This window comes from Solenopsis invicta, chromosome 1 (genome assembly GCF_016802725.1).
Source record: "Solenopsis invicta isolate M01_SB chromosome 1, UNIL_Sinv_3.0, whole genome shotgun sequence".
Taxonomy (NCBI): domain Eukaryota; kingdom Metazoa; phylum Arthropoda; class Insecta; order Hymenoptera; family Formicidae; genus Solenopsis; species Solenopsis invicta.
In genome coordinates, this window is record NC_052664.1 from 17,467,322 (window position 1) to 17,489,232 (window position 21,911).

General features: G+C 33.7%; 2 protein-coding genes across 6 annotated transcripts in view; one reads left to right on the plus strand and one right to left on the minus strand.

The window, feature by feature from the left end:
- The window catches only part of LOC105201222, a 52,412-nt gene extending 47,808 nt beyond the window's left edge, over window positions 1-4,604 (plus strand). The window contains exon 14 of the mRNA XM_026132880.2: window positions 66-4,604. Within this exon, the coding sequence (XP_025988665.2) occupies window positions 66-1,150 (1,085 nt within the window). The 3' untranslated portion in view covers window positions 1,151-4,604. The remainder of the gene's footprint in view (window positions 1-65) is intronic.
- A 197-nt stretch (window positions 4,605-4,801) lies between these two features.
- Window positions 4,802-21,911, minus strand: part of LOC105201221 (protein rhomboid) — a 175,398-nt gene continuing 158,288 nt past the window's right edge. For all 5 annotated transcript variants that reach the window (XM_039456848.1, XM_039456856.1, XM_026132891.2 and 2 more), the window contains 4 exons: window positions 19,562-19,824; window positions 9,965-10,135; window positions 8,506-8,661; window positions 4,802-7,949 (listed from right to left, as the gene is read on the minus strand). In XM_039456848.1, coding sequence (XP_039312782.1) covers window positions 7,629-7,949; window positions 8,506-8,661; window positions 9,965-10,135; window positions 19,562-19,824 — 911 coding nt within the window. In that variant the 3' untranslated portion in view covers window positions 4,802-7,628. The remainder of the gene's footprint in view (window positions 7,950-8,505; window positions 8,662-9,964; window positions 10,136-19,561; window positions 19,825-21,911) is intronic.

Consider the following 21,911-nt stretch of genomic DNA (forward strand, 5'->3'; position numbering starts at 1 on the left):
TTATTTAGACTCGAGACCATTTTTTTTTAAATTTTTTATAATGTTTTTATCCGCTTATGTTACAGTCGAGGCTGATGAATCGCCAACGGTAGTGCTCGACCGGGCCGACGCCACGGCACCTTCTCAACGACAACCCACAGTGTCCCCGGATCCGTTCCGCGACGTCATCAAAACCGAACCAGCCCCCGACTTACCTTCGCTGATCGAAGACATGATCCCATATCTGGTTGAACGCGTCATCACAACGCCCAGGTCGACGACGTCCGTGACGGCTTCGAAGACTTCGGCGCAAGGCTTGGTGGGCAATCAATTACAACACCCGTCCAACTTTGACTTTATGGAACAGGTGCCGCTTATACAACCGCCCTTCGATTACGGCGAGGAAACGATCGACTCCTCTTTCCTAGCGAAGATGAAGTACGGAGTGAACCGTGAGGCAGCTTCGACAGATACCGTCTCGCTAACGTACGATTCCAAGGATCAGATCCTGGATCGCGAGCCCTCCGAAAATCCTGAGGCAGACGTCTTCGATTACGACGGAACAGCATTGACCAAGTTAAATCGCACGACCGACAGTTCGAAGTACGATTTCCATCAGAGCAATACTACGGAGCAGAAGTTCACGAAGGGAAACGTATCCGGGACCGACGATCTCGATAGAAACTTCAACGGCGAAGAGGACAATCGTAACACGACGAGATACGACAATCGTACTGAAACGGATAATTTTCCAAGTGAAGATGGAAAGACCACCGAGGACGCTGAAGACGCCACTATCTTTTCTTTGGACAGTGTCCTTAAGCTGCTGTTTTCCTCGAACACCACCAGTTCGAGCAACAAGCTGGCCGAAACCACGAAGAGACCGAACGTTTCCTCCATTAGCAGTGTACGAGAGGAGGATCAGGAAATTCTCCTCGCGTCATCGACGAGTACGGAAAGGTTAACCGAGAAGACGGAAACTGTCGAGACATCCTCGAAGGTTCTCGACAATGAGATACCAATGTCCGTGGGCAGTTTGCTGAAGCTGGCGGGTTGCAATATATATGGGCGAATGTATCGCGTCGGTAGAATTATCACGGAGCTCTCGAGTCCCTGTGAAGAATGCAGGTGCACGGAAATCGGTGTCCGATGCGAACAATTGAAATGTTAATCGGATAATCAATTCGATGTCGCTGTAAAAAAAGAAAAACGTCTCGCGAATGCTCGAAGTCTGATAAAATAAGAGTGTTCCGTCGACCACATTGAAAGTGCTTACATGTTGTGTGAAATATTTTTGAAAAGGGATAAAACGTTGCTTGCAATTTAGCAGTGCCGGGAAAAATAATTACTTGAAGTAGAAGATAATAATAGACAAATATTTATTTAAAAGATTTATAAACAATACAAATTAAAATAAGTATTTTGTGTAATATAATATAAAAAATGCAAATAGTGTTTAATTCATATTTATTTGAAATAAAAAGGTATCTGTTTCATATTTCGACATATCTTGGATAAATAAGTTTTCTCTATTTTCTATTTATTAAAAGTACAAGATAGAAAATAATAAATTTATAGCCTGTTTTTATATTTCAAATCGTTTTAAATATAATCTCAAGATGTTATGAACCAAATATATATTAGCGTTCTTAAGAATATACTTAAGACGATTTTGAAAGAGACTTGTTTTAAGAACGGGTTATAATTACCGGCTATAAAACTAAAATAATCGACATTAATATGACTAAAATAATAAATTCACTTATTATTGATTATCAAGATTGCGTTCCAAAATTCACACTGCCAGTACTAAAAATTTATAGTATACGTAAAATAAACTATACATTTTTAGTACTTGTATATTGAAACGCAGCCGAAGTAAATAATCAATAAGAAGAAAATTTATTTTGTAACATGTTTATAGAAAAATGAGTTACATGTTGTGTATATCCATGAATTAAATGATATTTCATTTTAGTCTTACAATTTTTTTTTGTTTTGTACTTTTAATAAATAGAAAATAAAAGAAAATTATCTATAATATATCGAGATGTAAGATAAACATTTCATTTCAAATAAACGTAAATATAAATATTAAACAATATTTCTTTTATATGTACAAAACGCTTATTTCAAATAGTATTTTTTTATCGATATCACCTTTAAATAAATATTTTTATTAAACCTATTTCAATTTTTCCCTGGCACTGCAGTGATAATACGATCGTATTTTTTTTTAAATTTACCTCCTGTTTAATTTTAAATTTTACAAAGTTTATAGTAACAATAAAAAAACTCTACAATGTTTTTCGATCTAAATAATTATAAAATCTCGGAATTATCTGCACAAAAAAAAGAGAAAAAAAGGAACATCTATATAAAATTAGATTAAAATATGGAAACGATATTCTGATTTAAATAACTTCATAATGGGACTTTACGAAGATTGTAAAGTTTGAAAATTTTTAAGTCTAAGATTTTTTTATTGTGAATTTTACCGAATTAAATGACCAACGGCTTTATCACGATGAAGTAGAAATATGATTACTCTAGCATTTATCTTTATACCTTTAAATTTCGTAGAAATCCGTCGAATTCCACAGAAAACGTGTAAAAAAAACTTTTTATTACCTGTTTAGCTTATATAATTTTGGATGTTTGAATTTACTCTGACCATACACAAATCGATTCACTATTGATATAGTCAGATGCTGTCTGAAACTACGAATCTCTGAAACTAACAAGACGGCCTTGTTGTTATATCGCCAAGACATCTTGGCAGAGCGATGAATCTTCGGCCAGAACTTCGGACAACTTGGACCACGTAATTATCCAGGCAGAACCGATAGACTCAGTCTCGATGACCCTCGATAACGAGACACCGAGGTTCGTGGTCAGATTACTCTAACTGGGTGTAATATCCGCGCCGGGTTGTACCGCGTTGGTCGCATCATTACGGAGTGTCTCTCTAAGTTTTCGTCTCAAATGCGGTTGCGTCACAAGCGGATTTATGTAAACCGACGAAACTTAGGCGTCGGATCCTTAATTGTTTGGATGCCTCACAGATCAATTTTCTTCGTGAATATCCCTCGGCTTCGGAACAAAATGTCTGAAGAATGATAAATTATCTAAAGAATCTTTTAAAATTTATAAAAGAAAAAAGTAAAAGTCGCGATTCAGAAATTCTCAGTAGTCCTCAGTTTTTCCGATCGTTTTTCCTCGTGTTCGAGAGGTTGTAAAAAGTAGATTACATATTGTAGAAAAGAATACTCCACTAATATTTGCAGCGGTTTTTTTGTCAATTAAAGATTAATGGCAGTTTGACGTTCTTTCGCTTTTTCTGCGAATATCCGCACGTAATTGACCTTTTCTTTCGATTAGAGCTTTCGCTTGTATAACTCGTTCTATAGTTTGCCGCGGTTGTCATCTCTCGTCTTATCCCGGGATTTTCAGATTTCTCCTTCTAATTTCTTTCGTGCCTGCTTCGTTCTCTCTCTCTCTCTCTCTCTCTCTCTCTTTCTGTATCGGCGAGCATTATTCCCAGGACGTCGCGTCGCGCGGTGGTCATAAACGCGGGCCTTAGGAGAATCCACGTCCTGGCAGGATCGATCAGGATTGTAATTGTGAGGAATAGTCCTTCCGTGCCTCGAAGGATAAGTGGATGAAGGCGGAAGTTAGCGCGGTATTCGCTCGCCACGACCGCCTTTCCTCTTTAATGGGAATTATCCGTCTATATACTGGCGGGGTGGAGACGGGGGTGCCGTTTTGATTTATCTTCGTAATTTATCTCTCCAGACCGAATGCAAAAGATATCAGGTTGGAATACTATGGCAGCAAAGAAAGGAGAGGGAAGAAAAAGAGAGAGAGTAATCATTCGGCGCGAAGACGCTCTTACAAAATTTAAATCGTCCCGCTAAATTCTACACCTTTTGCAGACAAATTAGATTTGTGGCGCATGTGAGCCAGCCATTGTTTGTGATTTGTGAACATTTATAAAAAATTAAAAGTTTGACGAAAGAGAAATAATCTGCATAAGCCGAATCTCTTCGAGTGTTGAATAATCTTCTGCTTTTTTATCACACAAATCGATTATTCAATTCTGATTGGAAAAGTTATTTGACACTGGAAGAACTTAGTTATGGAGATTTTTTTCATAATTTTGTCAATTTTCTGTAAATGTTATATCATGAATGATAGTGCTTTATACTAGCTCTTAAGTTATTATAACGATCTCAGTAGCATCACTGATTCAAACTGGAATCTAATAAATCAATATAATTAAGATATCTTGTTATATCTTATCATTACACATGTATACAATGCATGCAGGCGCGATCCAAGATCAGTCAGCAATGAATATTGTTATCAATGATGCTAAAATAATTTTACACAGATCATGACGTCGATTCAATAAATATTACTCATCATTTTCAGCATTATTTTTTGAATCGGCGCTGCCATTAATTAAGGGTAAATTAAAACTAATAAGTATAACATTACGAGACACATATAGATATTTGCATCCGTATTCTGCTGTAACTGATATACTGTATCGAGAGTTATAAGAATGCTTTGTTGTGATTTATAAAACGTTGTATTATTAAATCTTCTGAATGTTTTCACTTTTATACGTTATATTTTTTTAAGCGTCGAGATGTTCTCGAAACTTTTAATATTTCTTTCAATGTCTTATATATTCATTAGAGCGTAAAAACACGATCCATTAAAATTAGCGATAAATAAGGCTTTCATGATAAAAAATAATCTTATTAAATTTTCGCAAATAATAAAAACTTGCATTTTTGAAAAAGAAACTCATTAGTTACGTTTGTCGATAATATATTATTGACTTCAAGCTTGAAAATTGGCTTTGCTTTAAATGCCGTACACAGAGGCTTGTACTATACATATATATATTATATTCGTTGTAATAAACTTTTACATTATCTTACCTTTATTTTCTTGCGCTTGGTTTTTTTTTCTTACTCCTCTTTTTTCCGTAGAAAATATCGGAATATGAGGCATTTATATTTTTCCGATAAAATTAATTTTCACAAAGCTGCTCAATTACTCTGTATTTTTAATCAAACCTATTTAATAAAACACAATTTCTTTTAGTTTTTCCAGCGAAAACATCATTTCTAACAACATCGTAAAAACTTCATGGAAATTATTTTAACACGTAAAATATAAAATAAATAAGTAACAATCATATTATTAAACTAATGTAATGAATGTACATCGTAGAAATTGTTTGGGAAAATGAATCTCCAATAAAAGAGGCTGCTTATTCAATCAAAATTAATGCGAAGAGTTAATTACAAACCTAATTAACTCTAATCTTCAAAATATCATGCCCTCGATATTCTACAGAATGACAGATATTGAATGGGAACAGTTAATAATGTGAATATTGAGAGGAGCATAATATATAGATGATGGAATCGAGGTTGTGCGAATTTTGTAAAATGTCATGCGATTCGCTCAAATTTTATTGCAGGCAGTCGATTGTTTCGATATATGTATAATGAAGATAACGGGGTCTCACTATGTATGTATACTCTCGCGGCGAAATCACAGTACGTGTGCACGTGTGTGTGTAATCATATATTTATATTCAATAATTTATATTTACAAGATTTTTAGTAATGTGTAATCATGTCGACGATAACACTAACATAATCACAGCCAGTTCGTCTCATGTAACACTGATAATAAACAAGTAGGTATACGAGTATACGATTAACTGTCCGGGAGAACACATTACTTTTTCTCGCATATGGCATTACGCTCTATATCGTTACGTGCTTGCGTGTAATTACGCGCAATTATCATTTATTTCGGCACTAATATTTCTCTGACCGCGCGTCACCGGCAATTTTCTTAATGATCCTCAAATGTTAACAAACTTCAAAAGCGACTAGAGGTATACTCAAATTAAGTAAAAGCTATCGATTAAATCGCTTAAACAGCAATTTCGTGAAGCGGGCCACGATCGTTATTCCTCCTCCCCTCCCCCTTCCCCTTTATCCTCTTTAGCTTCGTCTAATGGTTTATCAGAGAATTCCGGCAAGCATAAGTTTAACCGAGCTATTAATTTAAGCTGTAATAACGATAATTTATGTTACCGTTCGATGCGTGGCGTCGATCGTTGGCTATGATGAATTGAAGCGGAGAGAAACAACACGGTCGAAAATTGATGAACGCCTCCAAATCCATACGCACACGAACTCTCTTAACAAACACTGCACATCGTGATTAAAGATGCTACGCTACCCTATAATTATTTCGCAAGACTTACAGCTTCGTAAATAGAAACGCGATTATCTTTGCGTTATGATTATGCTATAAAAGATCTTTTCTCTTGCACACTTATCGGAAAACATGGCAGGACTCCGGCTCAACGGAAGTGAAGGAATTCAATTTGGACTCCTAATTCCGTTACCATCTCGCTCTACAATTAGTTGATAACGTCAAAAGATGATTCGGGATTACGATGTTATTTCTACGACAGCGAATTAGTTTGTACGGAGAGTTTACAATTTCGCAGCTCGAGATCAGTCGCGCGTTGTTAAACTTTGGTTTATTAACGATCGATACATTTATCTTGCCATTATTAAAATTTTCGTTATATCATAACACGTTTACGTTAGTAATATGATCGCTTTATTTTATACATCTTCTTATACATCTCGTACACGCTAAATTGTTAATATGAATAAGTAAAAGAATGAAAATGTCTCATTGTCAACTTCCTCAACGTTGCGACGTACTAGCTTCAACGTACTCGAAATCGCGATTCCGACCACGCGAGCCATAACAATATCGTCCTCCTCTTTTCCATTTATTTCAATAAATTACTTCTCGCATCCTACATTAATCGTTTGCCACCGCTGGATAGACTTACGTACACCGCCAACGCATGTCCCTTCATCCTCGTTACCCTTGCTACGGGAGAGATTTTTCTTATTTTTATACATTTCACACATTTCGTCCACGTACCGAGATCGATATAACGAAAAATTATTGCGAATTGTGTTGTTATGTTGTAAATGCTGCAACCCGATCCTATCAGGCGCTTATAGCCGGCAGTTTTAAACGTCTTATCTGTCCGTAGAAAAAATCGCAACGTTCACGAATGTTCGTAATATCAAATTTATCAAAGTATCAGGCGCGAAGAGTAACCTCCTCAACCGCATAGTCCGTCTAATGAATCCTCGACATCCTAGAAATTCTAATGGCAGCGAGTAGCACGAACAAGTTCGACGAGCCGTCGATCTTTGGTGTTTCGTCCTATCGACTCGCTGAGCGTAACACTCGCTCAAGTTCCTTCACAAGCGTCTCAGTGTACCGATCACACGATCCCACCCTGGAGTGAAATGTTAAAATTTTCGTACGGACTCCCTAAAGTCGCAATCGCGTGTCGTTTCAGCGTAATTCGTGTCTAATGGATGATGAGACTGATTTGCACGAGATTCACGTGAGATCTGAGAGGTGAGGAGTGGAAAAGTTCACTGGCAGTTACGGGATCGATCGCTCGGATCCCGTGAGTTCGCACGAGCCTACTCGAACACGCTCTCGGCGGCCTCCCGGATCTTCACGATCAGGAAGGACCGCCTGCAGAGCTTGACGAGCATCTCGATCCTCTGTCAGGACGGCTTCCTGAGCTGCGGCAGGGCGATCAGGTAGACGTTGCCGAGGATGGCGCCGACGATCAGCAGCATCACGCTCACGGCCGAGAGCAGCCGTACGTACCGCACGAACCTGCGGCCCCGGGCGTCCTTCTTGCTCTGATTCGGGAACACGGCCAGACCCAGAAGCGGACCCGCCAGCGCGCCCGCGACGTGCGCCGCCCAACCGACTCGGCCGCATCCGAGCAACGCCGGGATGGGCAGCGACGCGACGTCCGCACCGGCCAGCAGCAGCACGGCCCCGAGACGCCAGCCGGCGTAGCGCAGTTCGCCGTGACACTGCAATGAATGAGAAACAAGACGATGCACGGGGACGGCTATTCGATCGGCCATTCCTCCTACGAAGGCTCGAGGTGCAAACGAAAAGGCTCAATTACGCGTTACGTCGCGAAACCAAATCTGAATTTAACGTTACTTTAGTCTCGTACGTCAATAGAAAAATAGAGCTGTACCTTCTCATACATCTTTTAAAAATTTAATATAATTGAAAAAAAATACATGAATTCAATCATCATGCAAAGATAATACGACGAAACTGTGTTCGACTTCCCAGGATTTTTTATTACAGCCACTTTCCGCATAAAGAGTCCGTTACTCACTAAATAAGATTCTTTCATGAGAGTACTTCGAGCGGAACATTCCTGCGCGACTCGACAGCGCATTTTAGTACAGCATCTTTTACAATCTTTCCCCTTTTTTTTCCGTCCCTCTTTGTCGCTACGATATGCAACGTTGCATATCGGACTTTCAGGGAGCAAAGAGAGGTCGTTGAGAAGTCAGTTTACGTCGTCTGAGCTCCGTTCTTAGAGATTGAGAAACTTTTCCTCTCGCTTACCAGGTAGAGATGAGCAAGATGACTCGTGAGTAACGCGTAAACACCTGCCGAAGCACCGACCAGGTAAAGACTAGGTTGCAGAAGCGACGCTCCTAGAGCGCCGCAGACTCCACCGCCCAGATAGATCGTTGCCACCCCTAATCGTCCTTGCTCTACCTGTAATCACGAGTTTTCTATGCTGTCTACCATTCCACACACGCAGAAGGATTTTTATCAATTTTTTTTTCATAAATTAATCTTATTACACGTCGGATTCGCAGCGTTTGCTGTTATCAAGATAAAATTAGTTAAAGAATAACCTAGATGAAGAAATGGCTGCATTTTATCTTTATATACGCATAGATATTTATTAGAATGTATATTATTTCTTTATCTCACAATCAGATAAAAAAAATGTTATCTTTTTCAAATGATTTAAGTTAACGTGAGTGAGTGTGAAGTTATTGTCCTGAGTCTCAATCCTCAAGTTACCATTTATTAGAAAATAACAGAACAATGTAAAATTTACTTTGATACTACAAGTGATACGAAAACTTCTACAAAGAATTTTGTGTCAGTCATTATAATGTAAATTATGTATTCTTTCTCCTCACTTAAATAGATTTAAAAAATTAATTTTATTTAAAAAACAGTTTTTATTATAAAATTATATATTTATTGTAAATAAAGAGAATTGTATATATATATATATATATATATATATATGCAATTATCATTTAGATATTATATATTATACTAGATATTATATAGTATACTGAAAATGTAATATATTGTATGTAATGTAAAGTATAGATTAGTAGTATATCTACAAACTTATCGAATAACTATTTTAATATGAAAAAGAGATCTTATCAGTACGTTTAAGAAGCAACCATGAACAAAATCTTATGCAATTGTTTAACTTTGCGTAATTTGAAATGTGTGATAAAATGTTAAATAACAAAAAAATCATACAAGTGTACTCGTATGATAATATACCCAAGTTTAAAAAGAATGAGGAAGTATCTATAATTCAACGCTAAAAAACATTTTGAAAAAATTTCGAAATACTCTAAAGTAAAAATGTCTTATAACAAATGTGCATTGGCATATTAGCGCCACCGCATAATGGCGGACCACTAAACAAATAATTCCATAAATAATTACTAAAATTCGTTACCTAATAACAGAGATATTACGAGTAGCTACTATATATACAAGGGTCATAATATCATCTTCTCTATATTTCAAAAGCTTTCTTCTAAAAATAAAAAAAAATATATATATATATTCTCTCTCTTTTCTATAGATACACTGCGTTACTGTATAAAGAGTATTTTAATTCAATGGTATTGGAACGTTATCTGGTCTAATTGTGAACAAAAAGGATCGTCATCGAGGGGAGGGGCTCGTTCCCTTAAACGCGGTGTCTCGACGCGCCAGCTGAACGACGTCCCCGCAATTTACTTGATTGGCTCACCTCGAGTGGAGTGGCCAGGACCAGCTGAATGACCACGTTGAGTGCGAGGTGAAGTGCGTTCGAGTGCAGCAGCATGTAGGAAGCGAACCTCCAGCCCTGCACCCTCTGACGAGGATCGTAGACCAGCCATCTCCGTAACGTCGCTTCGTCTCCCAGGCAGTGGACGGTTATCTGTTACGAGAGAAAGCACGTTTAATGTGCTTGCCTTTGCCGCGGCATATTATTCAAAGAAGAGTCCGACGTGTATTCATGAAGATAATTACATGTCATTGTTAAAGATAAAATTAATTACAATCGACAACGTCTCTGTTAAATATGTATGTGTATAATGCTGAATTATTAAATACGTTAAATTGTATTTTACTTAACACTGTTTCATCAATATACATATATGTATATATACACATATATGTATATATACACATACACTGAGAAAAAGTTGTTAACTTGAGGAAAATTTTAAACTTGATTAAATTTCTTCAATTCAAATATCCATGTAATTAAGTTAAATATATAAACGTTTAAATTAAAATTCAAATATTTCACGTACTTGAGATGAACTGGTACTAGAACTAAAGAAATTTAATTAAGTTGAAAATTTTAATTAATTATTTTAACAGTTTTTTTTTCTTAGTAAATCAAATTTTTAATAATATGTTATATAATTTACATAAATTATACATACATATACAATATTTATATTTATCCTAATATTATAATATACTTGATTTGTTACTAAATAATTCTTATTTTTTAAATTATCTATACGTTTTATCATTGACATTATACTGAGCTTTGTTTTATATAATATATATGAAAAATGTTTAAAATTAAACCGTTTTTACTTGAAAAGTAATATTATCGGCTACAAAAAAATAATTTCTTACATTCCTTAAAAGGGAGAAAAGTGGTTTAGCGAATCCGGAATTTTCTATTTATCTTAGGAGCTAAATAAAGATACACGAGCACACATAAATGAAGTGCTATTCCAGATCCTACTGGTACGCCAGCTATTTCCGTAACGATACTTAGCTTTCCCAGAAGCGATTTGTTGAGATGGAAAACGTGTTCCACGCGTTTTTATTACCAAACCTTACACAGAAGTATGAAAAAAAATGCTTATCTTTCCAGATTAAACGAAGCTATATAAAGCTTAAGATAATCAATTCCACATGGTGCTCTTTGCTTAAATCTATACATATATTGTATTTTTTAGACAAGTGTCGATAGAATAAATTAACATAATCAGATCTCTTAAATAACAAAGTTTACTAAAATTCGAGATACACAAATAAATTCAATTCTTTAACGTATATAAAACTGATTCAAATTATATTTGAAATAACTTATTAAGTTCATTCATCTGTCAACTTTAATTAATGAATCTGTCTAAAAGAGCCAGTGAACGGATAATTCATATCGCGCGTTACATCATAATCCATGATAAACTATACAATATCAAATAATCCAATATCGCATAAGGCCTTGCAATTGAGTACCAAATAACGATCAATCACATTATCGATCACAATGATTTACGAAGATCCAGAGAGCCCATTAAAGCAGCCCCCATATGCACACAGTAGCGATATCGGGCATTTCGCGTTCAATATTAATCGCACAGTCAGCAAAATATTTATGTCACGGGCGTAGTCTGCGAGCAATTTATCAGCACGTTTAATAACTTGCTCATCCGATTACGCTCGGAATTTATCGTAACCGTAATAAAGAGCGGCATGTACGCGATGCGTTCGGAGCGAAGCGAGCGCAGGGATCTCGAAAAATAATGCCTTAACGATTGTTGCCTCGCTTCTTTTTTTTTCCGCCTACCACAGTGGAGTGCACGCGTGCAGACATTCTCGTCGCTAAATCACACGTGTCAGCAGGTGCGCCACTCTTTCGGGAGGGCTTGATATCTCCCCGGCTATCTATTCCGATGTCCCGGTTTTTACAAGCCTGTCCAGGTTTGGGAGCTCCCGTTCGTGCTTAATGCGCTTTATGTTCTCCACCTTGGACAGTATCACCAGCCGGATATTAAAATCCAGTGTTCACTTTGCAGCGAATGATCGTCTCGTGTCACATGTACGCTCCGTCGTGCAATAATATTTCAATTCGACGACGTGTCCGCTGCAGAGCTGAATGAGATTGACCCCGTCGTTCGGTACCGTGAAAATGAAATTTAGTTGCTCGAAATTGTTAATCCTGAAATTCGCGATTTGTCGTTACAATATTTTATTTGCAATCGATAAATAAATATAAATCGGCAAATTAATACACCATTTAAATATTTGTCATTGTATTTCATTTTTTTTTAAATCTTTGTGAATCTGGCACCCGACTTTTGCTAATAAAGAGTTCGATTGGACGCACTAGTGCGCACTGGTGCACATTAAAGCAGTCGTGCACAATCGACGTAAAGATGTGTGCTTATAAATACATCAACGAGATAAAATCTTCAATAATTAGATAAACCATAAAATCTTCAATAATTGTATTGTGTGACAAAATGTGCATTTTATCATTCGAGAGAATTGCATTTTATTTTGTATACTTAGATCAGTGCGTAACGGCTTTAATATGCACCAGTGCGCACTAATGGATTCTAATTAAATTCGCTATAAATTTTTTAAACACATTTTTAATTAAAAACTTAATTTAGCAAAAATCGAGTTCACACAGATCAATTTTTTTTTTAAATAATGTTGATATATTTTTTAAAATATTAGTTGAGTTAATGAGATCTACATGGTATATATTTCAAGATGCAGTAAACACGAAGTAGAATAGATGAAATTCATCTGATAATGCTTTTTTTAAATTTATCAACTGTAATGCATAAATATATTACAAGGATAATTAAATTTATAAATTAGTATAAATAAATAAAATAGTAGGGTAAGGTTGCCGATATCGTACCGGCTCCTAAATCGCATATAAATTCTGTCACCGTACTTGTACACTCTTTGTGAAATTATTTGGGAATTACATAACATTATCATCATCCTTCATTGAACTCAACACGTTAAGAACAATAGAAATTTTATTAATATTTATAGAACAGTCGTATCTTTGCTGCTATTTTTCAACACATTACGTAGCTTAATTACAAAAAAGGTAAAATAAATAATCTAAATTTTCGTAATTTGTAATAATCACAATATTATTAAAATTAGATTAACAAAGTTCAAATAACTCTGTTCTTATTTGTAAATAAAATAAATAAAGATTTACAAAATGCTTTAGTCTCCTAAATCGCACTATTGCTTTGATCGTGATTATATATACAAAATCAAATATAATAATCATACGGAGCATACATTGTAACAATATTGGCGTAATGTAGCAAAGTCATTGAAAAGTTATCGAAATAATAACATTGACGAAAATTATATTTAATTTACAGTATTTATCTTCAATATTAATAAAATTGTGCTTATCTAACGTATCTTTGCTCGAGAAGAAAGTCTCTAGCAGAAAAAGTGCTGTTTTGTCCAGGAAGAGTAATATTTACCTGTGGTGCGATTTAGGATACCAGTTGCCTAAATCGCAATATTTAAAGGCTTCTTAAAAATTGTCATTTAAAAATTTATGACATTACATAAAATTCAGAAAAAAATAAATATGAAAGGAGAAAATGTACTTTATTACAACGTAAAGAAATTAAAAATATTCTTCATAATTTCTTATTGTTAATTATAAGCCTTTATGTCAAAAGTGGTGCAATTTCATTTATTCATTTTTACATTAAATTGATCTCTGTATTATTCTAGTTGTGAAAGTTTCAATTATCTCCCCTTATACCTTACAAATGACAATGAAAGAGAATTATTTAAGCGAAAATGGGCCACATCGAGACGATTATTGTCAAGCGCGCCATGTGTCAACCCGTCGCTATCACAGTCAGTGATTTCTACCAATACTGTGTTCTAATTCTGAATTCTAAGCAAATGTTTGCAGCAACCCGTATAATTGGTGTGTACCTATATGTGTGTGTGTGTGTGTGTGTGTGTGTGTGTGTGTGTGTGTGTTTATGTATGCGTGTTGCATGTATGCATACGCGTACTCAGAACTCCGGTCGGAGTTCGTAATTATAGAGGCGTCCGCATCCTACAACGTAGGAATTTCATTTTCCTAAGGTGAGAGAAAAGAAGAACGTAATATCGTGTAATATGCGCGTAATGCGGTGCAATATCGATATTCAAGGTATGTTGAAATATTACGCGACGAAAGTTGTCTAGCGCATGGAACTCGCAATTTTACAACACTCACGATACAAACAAAATGTGAATGAAATGTGACTTCGTGTCTCCGTCATAATATGAATAAAAAAAAAAAAAGACTAAATCAAGACTTTATTCTTGTAAGTACTCAAACATGTAAAAATTTTATTTTCACACTCACATACACATAGATATATAAATTTTTTTGATTTATCGAATATATAAATAAAATATTTATGAAGAAATATATATACTTATTACGAACAATCATTTATCAAGTTCAAGAAATTTTAAAAAAGACAAGTTTTTTAAGACAAAACACAAATTCAAAAATCAATTACGCAAGAAAGTAACGTGGAATCTATAATTTCTTTTTACCCTTTCTCTTTTTTGCTATTTCCTTTATTTAACCTATCACGAATTTACTAAAAAAACTTTGAAACTAAATTCACCGTTCAGCGGTGATACTATCTGAAATGATAGCTATATCAGCTAGAAGGTGGTACGTAAATCACAGAGGTTCGCTTTACGAGTTTCAGCTATCGTCTACTCGAAGAGTATAGTAAAGTGACGGAACGCGAGACAGGTTCCAAGTTAAACCTCGATACTTTCCACAAGCAAGAGATTTGTATCGTATAAAGTTAAACGTAAGGAGGACTTTGTTAGTTCACCCCTGTCGTTTTTTGTTGACAGATAGAATCGCGGGAGAATCTGAGATCATGACGAATAATATATTTTTATTTATACAATTTAATGAATTCGATATCAAATCATGTTTTTCATCTTATGCAAATGTTTTCATGCAAATTAAAGAGAAATAAACGGATCAGGTAATAATGACAGATTACATGATCAATTCGGAGTTTTTAACAAAAATATCGTGATCATCAATAGATATTAATAGTTAACAATTAAAAATAAAAAATTCTTTTGTGAACTAAAATTTAATGCATGGGTAATATTACAAAATAACTATTAAAAATTACAAGACTTTAATAAATATTGATTTCCACAATACGTTTCGATAATACAAAGAAAAAGAAAAATCGTAAGAGAATCTCATTTAAATTTGATTTATTATGTTGGTATTTATTACCTATTATGATATTCTGAGCACGGTACAATTATACTTCATTGCATTCTTGGTAAATATCAATGCAGAATCGTAAATCATGTAAAAGTTCCATAGGATATTATAAACACAATTAAATGTCTATAGGATATAAGTATACCAAAATTTATAAATTTATATGTCTTCAGTTTTCTCTACAACAATTAATTTATATTTAAAGCTTGCATCCGCTTTTAATTGTCATTCTTTGATTACATTGTGGGCTAAGAATTACACTGGATGCCCTCGAATTTTCCGTACAAACTTTAACAATATGTTTTATGAGCACAAGAAAAAAATGTTGGATAAATATAGAGAGTCTAAAATGCATTATTAACTTTCAAGTAGGTAGGTGGAGTGGTCATAACAGAAAACGAAGGCAACGAAGAAATGTAGAATTTTATTCTGGAAAAAAAAAAATAAAAAGTATTGTCTACAAATCTTAAAGTTCATTTTTTTACATTCCTCTAGTCTTTATAAGAGTTTAATTAACGTAAAACTAAATATAACATAATGTACTAGTAAAAAAAATATAACAATGAGAACTTTCTTTGCGGTTGTCAGCACCCCACCTACTTACTTACATGACTTTTGATCATCTATCTATTTAAAGATTTAAAAAATATTTCATATTTTTGCTATAAATTTTTAATAAAATATTTTAAGATCTATATTTATATGTAACACTTTTTTATTACTTTAATTCATAGAACATACTATTAAAGTTTGCATGGGAAATCTAGAAACATCCTGTACAATCGCACTAAATGCTATAATTGGAATATAAATGTCTAATATTCTCACAGTAATATTAATCTAGTTTTTCGTGTTTATATTTTAAATTTTCTATTTCAAATATATTTATATTAATAATATTTTAAGTAGAGAAAAAGAGAGTAAAGTACGCAATATGTTTCACACAATTCATTTTTTCCTTTTCAGAAAATAATTTCTTCGAGCTTTTCTGTTTTGATTTAAGTCCAAAATTCAACACTGTATCGTTTATATCGCTTATCACATTAATCGCGACCCGGAACATCTATTTCCGGTGATCTGGAGAACGTTCCAAAGATGGAATTCGCCCTCTTCCTCATTCCACCTTTCACTCCGAGGTCGTTGCACGTTAACACCCTCGATTTTCGTTCTCCCCCATGCTATTCTCTTTTAACAATGCACGGCATTGCCATGTCAAAGCAGAAACGGAGTTTCGCGGGATTCTCCGCGAATTGGAAATGCATTTAACTTCATAGTTTTATGTTTATGCATTTGCGGCACAAACGCTCTACCACATCATTATAAAAACCTGCGTGATATTTACAAGTATTATCGTTTCATCGTTTAACTCAATTAAACGTATTAATAGTATAATTATAATTAATGATAAACTTTTTTGGTAACAAAAGAGAATATGAATCATCCATTTCATCAAATTAAAATTAACTTTTTTCAAAAAGCACGTAAATATTTCAGGCACGCAGTAATATGTAAGTTTTTTTTCTTTCTATGCATACATAAAATTTTCTTTATCCATAAATATTTTATAAGTTATATATATTTTAGATCCCGCCATCAAAGATTCTTCTGCTACAAGATCAGAAACGAAACGGTTGTATCATATTCCGCCTCTTGCTCTATTCATTCTGCTGTGTTTCTCGGTTCAGATGTAAAGTTCCTTAAATTTCGAGGAACGATTTGCGGGAGCGATACGCGCCAGAGCGATAAATATAACGGCTCGTTTCTTTTTATCGTGCAAAACGCCGCCGATGTTCTCCGCTTCCACCCTTAGTACGAAGCACCGCGGCGCACATTCTCAGGCGTGTGTTTATACGCGTTGTCTCATATATTACAAATTATCTCCCACTTGCAACAACGAGTTTTCACCAGACAATACTGCCGCGATAAAGTTGAAATTCACGGACTGCGGCCGTGAATTATTGGCGCCTTTAATTCCGCGGCTTTAGGTTTATACACTTTAGCGAGCATTTCTCCGTCCACGGGGTAATTTTCTCGACAGTAAAATGCCCAAGTTCGGACATTATTATATACCTGGGAACAACTTTTTTTTTTCGAATAGCACAACGGTTACGTTTTGAGCGTTTCATTAAACTCGAGTTAATATTCTCTTCGCGCGTTAATATTCTCTTTCTAGATAACTCACTGAGCCACTTTGAAAATCGCCTTTTCAAGGTACGCTTTTCATTTTACACGATTATTTAGTTAACATTTAATAATTTTAACATTTTTTGCTACGCGCGTGTATGCAAATTTTTTTCGCTAATGCAGCTAATCCTTTCTACCGTATACCTTTGATTTCAATAGTCATAATTTTATGCTATACAAAGTTACATTAAATTCTCCTCTAAACGTAGTAAATATCACAAAAAAAATACTTTTATCCTACTAATTATCGATCAAGTTGATTTTCATTAATAATTACGATTTCATCATTAATATGAACTTTTTATCATTTTTATTAATATTTCATCATTTTTACCATTTTATATAGTGTGTAATTTATACGCATAGAGAGAACATACGATTTTAATATTTTTTAAATATGAGCTTTTGTTATAATAAATCGGAAATATCATTTAATGATAACTATTCAATTAACAAACTTTCGTCCAAGACTCGCGCAATCTGCATTGTCTGTTCTGATTCGTGCAAAAGCTTTATATTTAATCTTTTTTAGACACGTATTCAATTTTATGTATAATATATACAAAAGAAAATTAAATATGTATTTCAATAAATATCATATATACATTGTATAGATATATTTATTTCAAATTACATCATCGTTATATATTCTTCATAAAGTAACTTAATCCAATGATTTACGTATTAATATTTACTTTTTCGCCGACTTTAGTTTTATAAGATTAAATCCAAGTCCTTAGCGACTTTTTAAAAGTAATAATTAAAACGATTAAGACGATTTAGGAACTGTTATTTTAAACTTTTAAGTAACGTAATATTACATTAATATTTATAATAATCTTTTAATCCTAACATTATTATTAACCTGGAGTATATTAAAACTTTTGAGTTTTACGTAAAGGAAAAAATAATTGCGGCACATGCTTCGACAATAGCAATTAAAATTAAAGATGACGTATATATTGTATTATAATCTGCATTATTCAGTATAAGATTCAAATTGCAAACTTCTCATCAGATTACGTAAATGAATGTACTGTTAATTTTCTTAATATACTTAATATACTTAATTACCTCATATCTTTTCATACCTTTTACCGTCTGTTTCACAATGAACTTGGATTGTTAAACATCTGCGCCGAGCGTTTACTTTGATCTCGTTCTGCGACGACTCGTATTATACAACAAGTCAAAAGGAAGCCGCGGCTAAGTGATTAACTTTCGTCGTGCTCCATGGTAAACGAGTAAGAAATTGCGGCGTAACTTCGCGGTTTTAAATTCACGAATTTTTATTGCACGTACCCCTCGCTGCTGATTCACTTTCCGACCGAGGCGCAAGGCGAAGTTCTCGAGATTATTATCGGGCGAAAAAGCCTCGCCAAGAGCTTCCACTTTTTTGGAGTTTTCGCCATCAGGTATCTCGGAATATCGTATTCCCCGGCGAATTCGCGCGTATAATTGGAAAGGAATCCCACCGTGCCATCCTTTCGCCCTTGCTCTCGAGAACTGAACGCGACACACTGGTTCTGTTAATGAGAAATCTTGGAGCTTACGCATGGCGTTTTACAGCCGTTCTTTTCTACTTCGCTTACGTTCGCCTGTAATATGTTTCGTGTTCTGCGACGAGAGAATTTTATTCGACTAGAGAAGCATTTATTCGAGCATAAAAAAATAAATAAAAAAATATAACAATAAAGTACGAAGAAGAAATATGATTTTGTTATTGCTACTATTAAGAAATGATTTGGAAATGTACCATGATGAAATCGTAGTTGATTACTTTAATTAGTTTTCTACTGCATTTCGTACAAATCTATTTTATATTTCTCTGTAAATTTTATTTATGTAACACTAACAATAATCGCAAAACTGAAATAGTAAAACAGATGTCTTATTAACATAATAATGTGAAAAATAACACTTATCAATTTTAATTCTTTCTTTCGTTGCTTTTAAAGAAAGAAATGTCAGTCTTCTATTTAAGAAATTGTTACGATTCTTATGTACAAATAGTAATTAATTGTTACAATTATACAACAGCGTTCCCAGTACAAATTATCATGGTAATTTGTAATCGCGTACTTTTTACATTCAGCGTTCACTCACCTCAATGATGCTGATGCAGATCATGAGGTAGGGCGGTCGTATCCGGAAGCTGGGCTTCCTGGATGGCAGTAAATATCTGGGCGTTGGTCTGGGCGTGACCTCATCGTCACGTTTTTTTTTATAGGTGGACGTGATGATGATCGGCGATTCTGGGGAATAGGGCGAGCCGGGTCCCGAATACGTTGCATCCGTTGAATCCGACGAAATCGTCGACAAAGTCGGCGAGTTTTCCAACAACGCTGCCTCGGCGTCCATTTTCGTATCTTAAACGAATAGAAGAGAAATCACGATTATTACGGCGCGAAACAATACACTTTAGATTTTACTATTATTTTTTTACTTTTATTTATTAATTTATTAGTGTACGTTAGTATTTACATGAAGAAAAATGTCATTTAGATGGAATGTGCAACATCCAAATCATTAAAGATTAAACACGAAACACAATAAAAAAATTTATAAAATCTCAACGGTTTATTTAATGATTTATTTAAAAGCTTTCTAACAAGAAAACTATTTATAGTGTGACACTATATAAAATATTTATAATATAAAAATTCACTCAGAACATTATACAATATACAATTTATAAAACGTTCTCTAAAAAGAACGAAATTGCACGTCGCAATTGATGTAAAGAACTTGATTTAATGTCGCTTTAATTTAATAACTTTTAAAGTAAGTTCTTGTATCGTAGAGTATTAGAGAAAATACTCATCTAATAAAATTAAGAAAATACATTATACATGTTATTTATCTTAAAATAAGAAAGCAAAAAAAGGGAGAGAGAGAGAGAGAAACAATAAAAGCGGAAGCACCTAAAACTCGAGAAAATAAAAGTTCAATAGACAACTGTACGAGATGAGCTCATTTCTATAAATTTCCTTTTTCATCTAACAACAATCGAACCGTGACACCGTAGTCCTACGATCCCATGATTACGATTCTGAATCCTGTAGCTCTCTCTGCAATGAAGTCTCCTTTCGGCAGTTTAGTTTCGCAGATATCATCGGCTTTCGTCGGCCTTTCCCATGTGGAAGCCTGCCTCTATAATTCAACCGCAAATCCTATAATGGCGCGAAAGACGTGTTTCGTGAAGCAATTTGCAGAACGGCGCAATTTCTACGCCTGCATACGTTTACAGGTACGGGTTAATCTCGAAACGATACTTCGTACTCGGAATTTATCATGTATAGAATGTCGCGTAAACGAAGTAATGATGTAACGGAGCAATTTTAAGGATATATTATTATTTTCAATTTTATGTAAAAATTATAGATTATTCTACATTACATTTGAAAGTAACAACAAAATACAAAATATTTAATAGCAATTTTCTACCTTGATCACAAATTATTTTAATAAAAAGATAAAAACTCTAATGGAAAAATATTAAAGAATAATGAAAAAAATTTAGATTTTTTTATATAAATATTTTCAGCATTTAAAATAATTCATGTGGAATTCCATTGCGGTAAAGACTTATTATTTTGTAAATAAATTAAAATTTATTTATTATTTATAAAACAACTAAGCACAATGGAATTTTGTATAAAATATCTTGAATATTTAAAGTACTTATACAAAAATTTGAGATTTTTGACAATGTTTTTAAAATTTAGTACCATAACAATAAAAAATCACAAATAAAGCAAATAAAATTGTAGTCAATAAATTGTATTAGTCAATAAATTGTATTAGTCAATAAAATTGAACAATATAAACACAACTTTCATATGTATATAGTTTATTTAAAGTATAAATATTAACTTATACGTAAAAATAAGTAATATCCCCAATATTAGAAAATAAATATACATCCTTGATATTAGAAAAAAAAGTTTGCGAAACCTATAAATTAATTATTAAATAAAGACAATTTCTATTATAAAATTATTATTATATATTTTAAATAAAAATAATTACTAATATAAATATTTTTTTTATTTATTTGCCAGTTATAAATATAAACATAAATATACAATTTATACATGCAGTGTTTGTTTTCTAGATAAATTGTTTCCATTAACGGTCTCAATAAAAAATGTAATAATGCAATACAAAATTAAACTCCTTGAAAATTTTCACAATTTTTCCAAACTGTTTTCATTATTAAAAATTCTAATTTCTCGCAAAACTTAAGATAAACTTTCCTGATATAATTACACTCGTTCACTCATTTTAATTGTAATGATACTAGAGAAATGCGTATAAGTTCTTAAAAATAATAACATTTTTTTTAATTACAAAACAAAATACGACAAAAATTCGATTTGCAACAATTATTAATGTTAATATACAATATATTATAAAAAATATAATATAAATATGTATTATATATCGAATATTA